Source organism: Typopeltis vanoorti, chromosome 15 (assembly GCF_054136105.1).
Source record: "Typopeltis vanoorti isolate ZY-2024b chromosome 15, IOZ_Tvanoo_1.0, whole genome shotgun sequence".
In the NCBI taxonomy this organism is placed as follows: Eukaryota; Metazoa; Arthropoda; class Arachnida; order Uropygi; family Thelyphonidae; genus Typopeltis; species Typopeltis vanoorti.
Window position 1 is genome coordinate 50,631,783 of NC_143563.1, and position 10,718 is coordinate 50,642,500.

Consider the following 10,718-nt stretch of genomic DNA (forward strand, 5'->3'; position numbering starts at 1 on the left):
TCCATATACATAACTCATCTATATATTTTGATTTGTCTAAAATTGTAAGCCCTTAAAGTTGATTACTTTTTTCTAATAAAACGTTGTCTTTATTAAAACGTTTTTGGCTATTGGAATTTTTAGTTTTGAGTCCAGAGATGGCATGAATATTTAGACTTATTCTTAAAAATTATTTACAGGCTATCATTATCAATAAAAGATTATTTACAGGCTATCATTATCAATAAAAGATTATTTACAGGCTATCATTGCTGTCCCCTCAACCTCCTCAAGCATGCATGCACACACACACACACACACACACACACCACACACACTTTTTTCCCTTCATGTTAACATATTCTAAAATAATTAACCATTGCAATTTCAGTTTTACGACTTTTTTTTTTCTTTCACGTTTTTCGTTTCAATAGGTTGTAGATAGACATTTTCTAAAATTATTAACGACTTTAATCTCGGTTAGAAATTCTAAGCAGATTAAATATTCTTAAATATGGAGAACACATCAAAGATATCTTAATTGTTCATTTAGGTTTACAAATACACATTTATTTGACTGAAATATTATTCACAAGTATCTTCACAATGAAAATTAGAACATATAATTACCTAGAAATATTTCACAAGATATGTCTCTCTTCTTATTTTCCTGAAGGAAGATATATTGCAAAGGTTTTTAGGTTCGCTCATTTTTTTTACTTTACAGGATGCACAATACTGCACAAAATACACATACACAAGGCCTGAAAGAACGAATTGCCATAAATAACCTGAAAATACAGTTCATGCTTGTTCCCTAACACAAAATCTTTGTTTTATTTTTCCGATAACAATTATAAAAATTGCATGGTATTTTTTCATGGTTTGGGCAACCTTCTTCTTCTTCCTAACATAGAGTTTAGGCCAAGTGGCCTGTTCCGGTCTCATGCCATCTCTTTCTTGGTCTTCCGATTCTTCTTTTTCTACTTATTTTTATCTGTAAATATTTTTGGTAGTCTTCTGTTGTCCATTCGATTTAAATGTTGTAGCCATTTTTGTTTATACTGTCTTATGTAGTAATTAATTGGTTTTATTTTCAGGGATTGTAAGATTTCTTCATTTGTTTTGTGGTCCCACTTGGTAAATCCAGCTGTTTTTCTGAGGAACTTCATTTCTGCTGTGTGAATTCGTTTTTCATCTTTCCTTTCCATGGTCCATGTTTCGCTTCCGTATATTATTATATACGGAAGAATATATAGTATTATATATTCTGATTCTAGTGTGTTTTTGTACAAGGGATGGGTTAAATATATTATTTCTTATGCCATTTACTTTGACAAAGTTTGATATTTTAGTGTCTATGTCTCTGCTTCTTCGTATGATAGATCACATTCCAAGTATCTGAAAGTGTTTACTTGTTCTAGCAATTTATTATCTATCACTATTTTACTTCCTATTGGGTTTTCTCCTTTGAATGCCGTTATTTTTTTTTTCTTTAGATATTGTCATATTATATTGCTTTGAGATATCATTTTATGATTTTAACGATCTCTGTAAGTCATCTTCTTATGTAGCTAATACTATTTGATCATCTGCAAATAGTAGTATATCTATCTTCATTTGTATACCAAATGGTTTATGCTGTTTCCAGATTGTTAATATTTTATACTGTTTCCATATTGTTAATATTTCATTTATATATATATTGATCCAGAGATCGATTAACTCGGGAACCGGTCGAAGTTAGGCTTAAAGTCTTAATTTCGAGCGACCAAGGAGAGGACGGAAACGCCACTTACACTGAGATACACAAGCCTTTGCTTCTGTGTTATGGAGTTTAAACCTAATTTCTTACGAAAATAATACAAAGAAACGTCTTGTTGTTAACTATGCGAAGTTTTATTGTTAATTAAAATGACACCAGGGTGTGAGAGTATCATTTGAAGTTTAATATCAACGGCATTTTATTTCTTCCCCTAATCAACAATAGTTTGTCATTTTTTATTGTAATTTCAGTGTTTTCATATATAAGCAGTTAACACAGTTTAATTCAAAACTCAGTGCGCATTTTTGCATGAATTTATATACTGTAATTATGGTTTGATTACACAGCTCTGGTGTGTTCTGTAGCATGTTACATTTTGGAATTAATAGGATCCATCCAAGATAAGTTTCTAACGTACAAGGTAGTCCAGAAGTAACAGAGCAGTTAGAGACTCCACATTGAAGTAGAAAAAAAATTTAACCTTCTTGATCTTCTACTACTGAAGATTCTGAAATCAAAATAACTATCAATTAATAAGAGTAAACAAAATTCATTCAATAATTAAATAATACTAAAAATCAAAAAAAAAATCAGCTAACACCTTTTTTGTTCCCGTACAGGAAGTAGGCGAGGCCGTTTTTTAACCTACTCTAAATTTTCGAGACTGAGTGGGAAGTTTAATCTCCACAGGTAGCTAATCAGAGTTAGCTGTAACTAAGGCTATCACTAATTAATCGGCACACAGTGAAGAAGGCGACTAGTAAGTGTGCCACCATCTGGTGGTCCGTAATCCTAACACAATATTTTTTAATGTCTGAAACTAGTGACGGTTCGACGGCCGATTTTCTTGAGTTTAAGTGACGAAAAACCCGCTAACCCATGCCAGAGATCGACTAACTCTGGAACCGGTCAAGAAAGGGCTTAGAAAAAGTTCCTCTAGTCGGCGACTAGATTCGAACGCCTTTCGTTGTGCGGTCAAACGCCACTTCTACTGAGCTACACAGGCATATTAGTACTAAAAATAAATTACAAAATAGTAATAAAATTCTAATTATTACTATTACTTCTGAATCACCATATGTGTATTCAGTTCAACTTATTACATGCATAGTGATGAAAGAAACAGTTTAGTTGTTATAAGTAAAATAATACTAAGGGAAATTATACTAAATAAATAAGAAATGAGAATTAAATTTTAATACTAAGCAAATATGTACAAAACTCTGTTCGATTAAATTACGTATTATACAAAGTTGAATATTATGCATTTAATAGTATACAAAATAAATCGTACAGAAACTATGTTCAAGTGTATTCGCGGTATTAAAGTCTAGATCATAGGTTCCTAAACTTTTTCGGGCCAACCGCCCACTTTGCAAGATATACAGGGTGTTCGGGATAAATTTGACATATTTATAATTAATTATATTTTTCCGTAAGTTACATGTATTAACACACACTTCTCTTCATTTAAAAGTTTGGACCCTTCTTCATTCACATACAAGATGTCAGAAAGGATGGATAGCTGGAACCCACCTGAATCATGGAAGAGAATAACTTGTATCATGATGATTCGTGCCCGCCATCAAAATAAGGATATTACGACTGCTGCCCAATGCTCCCTGAATACAGTAAAAACAATCAGGCATGAACTAGAGACTTGCAATGGTGACTACGAGGATGTAGCAAGAAGAAAGATCCCTAGCAGACGATCTGATTGCGTTCGTACAGCACAATTCCTCGCAAATCTGCAGGAACAGGTGTTGAAGAACCCTGGCATTGGAATTCGGGCTTTGTTCGTGGAGTTGCTAACTGTAGTCAAGCCATGGATAACAAGGGTAGGCAATGGTAGGCCGTATGTATGGCAGCAGGATTCGGCCCCTTGGCACACCTCTGGGAAAAGTCAAAAATGGTTGTCTGAAAATTTCTACGACTTCACCAGTCCAAATGTTTGGCCTCCAAACTCCCCAGACCTTAACCCCATGGATTATTTTGTATGGGGCGCAGTTGAAAAAGACACCAATCGCACTTCCAGTAATACAAAAGCCCAGTTAATGGATAAAATTAAAACAGTTTTTGCGGCCCTTCCCAGGGAGACTGTAGCATCAGCTTGTTCGAGGTTCCGAAGCAGAATTGAAGCTGTGATCGATGCTAATGGTGGTTATTTTGAGTAAATCTTGTTGATAGTATTGTAATTAACTCTGCCTGTAATGTTTTTTTGTCAATTCATTAAATTTAATAGATAAAAAGAAGACTTTCTTTTTCCTTACGAAACTGTCAAATTTATCCCGAACACCCTGTAAATTTTGTAACGCGCCCCATTATAACAGTTTTTCGCGTTCAAGCCGTTTGATATTTTTGACGTTAATAGCAACTAATGAGACATTACTGCTTATGCTCTTAATGTTTTAAAAAGAAGTAGCCAATATGTGCTTCATCTTGAACACAGTTATTGCTATACCGATTTTGGTGAAACGTAGCCCATATGTAAAGATTGTAAAATGTATGCTCGAATAACATTAAGCACAGTTTCATACAATGGTTTAAATATGAAAATTCATATTAAGAGATTGCATTACATTAGTAAGAATCTTATTGTAATAATTACAACACCATCAAATGTATTAGATGGTTTATTTCGAACTTACAAAGTAAACATACAAAGATAGAAAAATAACAAATTAATGTGAAGGATGAGCCTGGTGCATTTTTAAAAGTTTGTTAATATCGGGTTCAACTTTCGTTAAAAATTAACAGTCGTAAATCGTCACGCTCAGTTATATGCAATCGGTACCTCTTCTTAGATAGTAAATTCACTATAGCACTAAACCCACGCTCAGCCAAATAAGAAGATGGAAATGCAATTAAAAATTTCTGCACTATTTCTCATAATCCAGGGTACAGTGTCGGTATTGATTTTTGAAGCCAGAACTCTTGGTATCCACTTTTGAATTTTATTTTTAGTTCTTCATTTGTTGTGAGTTTTATGAGTTCCACTTCTTTCAAGGATATTCATGTTTAGATTATCCTTGAATCGCTCATCGAAATCAGCATGGAGAACCTCCAAGTATGTAAGTAAATCTTCCTTTTTGAGAGACACTGCTGATAAATTTGAAAAGTGGCTGTATTCATCTCCCATATTCCGCTTGAGCAGAAGTTTCCCTACAAAAGCGGCAGTAACGTTTTTTGTTTTAATTCAATTCAATTCATCACCTTGTAGCTGTAGATTGACTTCATTAAATATTTTATAGACGTCTGTCAAATAAGCGATGTCATTTTTGGATGTAATCAAGTTGGCCCGCAATCCGTCGTCTCTGTTTTCTAGGAACTCTAGTACTGAATCAAACAAATTGTAAAATCGATTCAGACCAATACCTTTGGAAAGCCAGCGAACTTCTGTGTGAAGCAGCAAACGATTGAAATCTTCATCGTTTTCATTACAAAGTTGGCTAAACAATCTGTCACTCATCGAATTGCTTCTAATGTATTAGAAGCAATTTCATTTGACTATTATAATAACGTTATGGAGCGACGTGTGCAGGCGTTCACTCAAATTTTTCGCAACCAAATATTGACGATGAAGAACGCAATGTATAGCGAGTAAGTACAATTGGTACTGCTTGTTTCAAATGCGCTATATAACCCTTGTGGCGCCTTGTCATTGCTGGAGCACCATCAGTAGCTGCAGACAAAATATTACAAATAGGAATGTCTTTCTCTTGAAAAAACTTATTCATGATATTAAACATAGATTCTCCCTTTGTATCCGTTTCCAAGATTTTAGCAAATAATAATTCCTGATAATATTTTTCTTCTTTTATGAATCGTACGTATGATAAGAGTAGTGGTACATTATTTGGGAGAGTTCATTCATCGAGTTGAATGGAAAATTGGCATGTCTTCAAATAATCGCACAATGATTTTTCAACGTCTTCAGCATTTCATCGTTTCTTCTTTGCACTGAATTATTGCTCAAAGGAATTTTCCTGGTGATATCTGACGCTGGCTTATGAAGCACAGTCTTTATTACTTCTTTTACTGCCGGCCAGATTAATTCCTCACCAATTGTGTGTGGTTTTCCAACTTTTGCGATTAATAATGAAATATTATAAGAAGCTTGTAATCCGTCATTATCTTGTTTAGTGGACCACGTAAAAAGTTTTGATATAGTTAGACGTTTAAAATATTCTTCTTCTAGTACTAGAAAATAGGACAAATCTACATCCTTTTTGTCAGCATGCATTTTAGTCAAATGCTCTTGTGGCCTAGAAGGCTTCATTGCTTCATTTGAAAACACTTTTTGGCAAATCAAGCACATGGGTAATAATTGGTTCGTAGGAGACTGAATAAAACCATATTTCAAATACTCAATAATGTACTGTCGACATTTCTTCTTATATTCAGACATAATGAAATAATAAAATTTGCGAAAAATATTCACAAAATAAAATATTTAATTTACACTTTGTATGACTCCACTTATCTATCACACTTTCGACTGATGACAAAGCACACAAAATGTAATTAAACTTATTCCTAAACCACTGGTATTTATAGATTTAAAATCTAGCCCGAATCGACTTGCATGCATTGACTTGTTTGCGAAACCATCGTACTCGTGCTTTGAACAAGTCACTGCAAGCACCTATATTCCTGTCAAAACATGCTGAATTGAGTGAATTACCTACGTAATAGTTGACCCACATACTACTAGTTAAGACTCATCTGCTGCGTGGATAGACTAAAGCCTATCGATACAAAATTAATAAAGGAAAAATCTCACGTACAAAGATTATTTAATAGTATAATTTTTGCCTAATTATTTAATAGTATAATTTTCGTATAATAATCTTCAGTACATTTTAAGCTCAAATTAAACAATAACTGACAATTCCAAAAAGCGCCACCTAAGTAGCTGGTGGAAGATAACTGAAAAGGTCAATAAATTTCCTAAAAAAAACAAAAAAAAATCAATACAGTAAAAGTTAGGAAAGATTAGCTGATTTGTAAAGTACTATCTCCCATAAAGTGGACAGACGTAAGCCTTCGGATCTGTTTAAGTTAGGAGAATGAAGTAAAGTTTCACATGTTTCTTTATAAAGGCGTTCCATGAGGAACTGACTTTTCTGAAAAACTTTTGTCTTTCTCCAATGAAATCTATGTCTAGTGAAGATGGCATGTTCTGCAAGTCCAGACTTTTCAGGTTTAAAGTATTCGATATAAGATTGGTGTTCTTTTAGTCGGTTCCTCATGGAACGCCTTTATAAAGAAACATGTGAAACCCTGCTTCATTCTCCTAACTTAATCAGATCCGACTGTTCAAGTCTGTCCCCTTTATGGGAGATAGTACTTTATAAATCAACTAATCTTTCCTAACTTTTTTTTTTTGTATCGATATGTCTACTCTCGGTATACCTCTTTTAAAACTTAGACTAAAGCCTGTAAGGCACGATCAATTTTTACAATAGCAAAAAATGAATACATTTTTTAAGTATATAAAAATATCCTGTTAAATATCCTGTAAAAGTTAAAATATCCTGTATGACACGTTCAATTTTTTATTTTGCACGAAAACGCATTTTGTTCGTCCGACCACGACATTGTCCGAATAATTATAAATAATAATTAATAAATAAAATAATTACACAAGATATAAACAACAAACCTACAAAACATAACCACAGAAAACAGTATAATAAGTTTCGAATAATATTTGCTTTGTTTTTTCCCTCTAGTTAGCAATATAAGTTAGTACTAACTACGCTAACTAAAATTTACGATTTTATTTCTTTCTTGCCATTATTCTTTTTACTTGTAATATTAAATTATATAAAATTGGGTTTATTTTTGTACAAATCAATTAGAAAAGTGGTTTTATATATTTTATATATATTTTGAAATGAAATATAACGACTATATTTGCTACTGTAAACATAACCTATTATACACACATATATACATTCTCTATTTTCTCATTGTCATAAAATTGACATATATTTCTATCTGACATGGTAAATTTTCAAATGATTAAATCATTGAAATAGAAAATTGATAAAAACATTGATCGCGTAAGACGGGCATAAGATGAATTAAAATGCAATATTTAAATTTTAAATGATTATCTAATCGCAAAATCACGAAAATAATTAATTTTTAAATATATATTATTAATTTCTTCTATAAAGAGCCCACCAACTCTTAGACCGCCTGAACGCCCCCAAATGCTTCTGATCCCACTATAGCCCCGCTAGAAGGCTTCAGCGCCCACTGGGTGACGGCACCGCCCACTTTGGGAACCTATGGTCTATACTTATTCCTAATCGATAAGAAATATCATTCTCATATAAATTGCTAATTTATTAGTAGTTTTAAGGAGTAATGGTGGAGATTCTTTTGTATGTAAGCTAACTTTATAATAATAAATTTTGATCACAAGGGATATAATTAAGTGGCATTATTAAACTTTCATTCGCATTCTGGAACTAGAAAAATAAAACAGTGAACTTACCTTCATTGATAATGTTAATCGTCGCATTAAAACCACGGCTTTGAAAACAACAATCTGATCGAAATATTACCAGAAGTTCATTGCCAACAGTTATTATAGGGGGTGGAGTATTGTTTCCACAATACCTGAAATCCGAAAATATTCCTAATGTAGATTATACTGATTCATATATAATACATGATAGAGTAAATGCGTTTAATATAAAAGAATTAGGTTAAACACATTACACATTAAAGATCATTATAATCATCAGGCTGTAGTAATTTCTGCTCGTTGATTTAGTACACAATGCAATGTATCGAAAAACGTTATGGGTAAAAAACTCTTTTTAGAGAATTAAATAAAATAAAATAAACAAAATTAAATGAAGAACGTCAGGTTAAAAAACAAACTAAAGTTAAAATTCTAATTTAAGCTCCAAATGCAGTAAAAATAAATGAAATATTAAAATATTTTATAATAAATAAATAAAAAGATTTTGACTACATTAAAATTGTTCTGTTGTACGACTTGGCAGAAGTCCAAGCAATCTGAGAAAAAATTGCGGTAAATCATAACCCCAAAATCGATTCACTGCTAAAACCTATTCGAATCCCTTATTTTGTGTTTAATTTTATATCAGCAAATTTTAAGTGTTTAAAACTTGACATTCCTTTTAAAGAAAGTCTTTGAGGACGTTGGATTTTTCCCATTATTCAGTTATCGAAATTTTCATGGTGCCGTGTGTTATAGTGTTTTCTTCCCCTGTATTTAGGTGGTTTATATTCGAAACGGTGATTCCTTAATACATTTCTGGTGTAACTGTAATGGTCTCGGAAATATTCCTCTCATTCTAATTCCGAGTGAAGTATCAATGATTATTCATCCTTAGTTGAATTACGCGGAGTAAATTTAGCACGGAGGTCCAGAATATTTTCGTCTAACTGCTTGTGTGTGTGTGGTGCGTTTGTGTGATTTAAAACCCTGAGTTTTCCGACGGACAGAGAACGAGCGAGAGAGACTAATTCTAATTGCATGCACTAGCTGCTTTGACGTTCAATATACACAAACCTTTCTGTACTCAAAGTGCTGACGAATTATTATGCAAACTACAAGTTCAATTATCTGAAGCTCTTTAATTATGTTAGTCTCTGATTATGGCAGCACAAATATATATTTCATCTCAGACGTCATTGGGCACTTGAATCTCTGTTCGATATGTTTGAAAGTGGAGGTAAAGGTATTGCAAAAGTTGGATAAGGTCAGAGTAGTCAGAAATTACGGGTGGATCAGAATATGATACTCTATAAGGCCCAACATGTTTTTGTTAAAGGTCGGTCTCCTGCCTTAGAAAAATATTAACTTTTTATAATAGAGTGACATCTAAATTGGACAACGGGAATAGCATAGCTACACAGTGACACTTCTGGATTTTGCAAAGGCTTTCGACAGGATATCCCATGGAATACTGTTGCGTAAATTAGAACAATTGGGAATGGATACTAAACTGGTGATATGGATAAGACAATAGCTCAGGGAGAGATACCAGAAAGTAGTGTATGAAGGAGCAGAGTCCAGGATGAAGCAGGTGACAAGTGGTGCGCCTCATGGCTCTACGCCTGGGCTGTTATTGTTTAATTTGTACATAAATGATATAGTAAATGGCTTGAAGGGAGATATTCAGTTGTTTGCTGACGATGCAAAGTTGGGAAGCGCAATAAGAAATAAAGCTGATGTTGAAGTTTACAGGATGATTTAAACAAGCTAGAAAAATGGGGCAAAGGGTAATCGATGTCAGTTCAATCTGCAAAAGTGTAAGCTTATGCATTTTGGGGTTAAACGATTACCAGCTGTGTAACACATTGATGGAACGGTACTCCAAGAGTACCGTACCATCAATTTTTGTCTCACGATCCACTAATATCCCCAAAACTTGGGGGTATTAGTGGATAGTGAGATGAATTTCTGAGGACACATTGCTAAGCTGTCCAAGATTGCACATAGGATTACTTGGTTATTGAAGAACACAAAAACATCCAGATATAAAGGTTATTATTCCCCTTTACGTAGCGTTGATACGTCATTATTTGGATTACTCTGCTTGAGTCTGTTTGCCTGAATTCCTTGGAGATGATGAAGTGGTGGAGAGGGGTCAGGGAGAGTGACTAATCTGGCGAGTAGTGTAAAAAATGTAAAAAATGTTCCCTACATTGATAGAGTGAGGGCCTGTGGATTATATAGGTTGGCTGATAGACAGAGAAATATAAATAAACTATAAATTTAAAGAAACTATAAATATATTATTTACATTTTACATCGATTTTAATGATCTTTAATTCTTGGGCGAAGAAAGTATTGGGAATTAATACAGTGTTTAGAACAATTTCATATATAAAAAAATTGAACAACACATTTTATTAGAAAGCAACTAATTAATTAATCTCAAAATCCAAAATTAAATTATTTCAATTTAAAAGTAAAAAAAAA

The 10,718-nt window shown here is 33.1% G+C and overlaps 1 protein-coding gene across 1 annotated transcript in view; it reads right to left on the minus strand.

Moving 5' to 3' along the window:
• Positions 1–2,220: 2,220 nt before the first annotated feature.
• Positions 2,221–10,718, minus strand: part of LOC150098755 (ovochymase-2-like) — a 122,720-nt gene continuing 114,222 nt past the window's right edge. Inside the window, exons 17-18 of the mRNA XM_090405744.1 lie at positions 8,253–8,377; positions 2,221–2,252 (exon numbers count right to left, since the gene is read on the minus strand). Coding sequence (XP_090261870.1) covers positions 2,221–2,252; positions 8,253–8,377 — 157 coding nt within the window. The remainder of the gene's footprint in view (positions 2,253–8,252; positions 8,378–10,718) is intronic.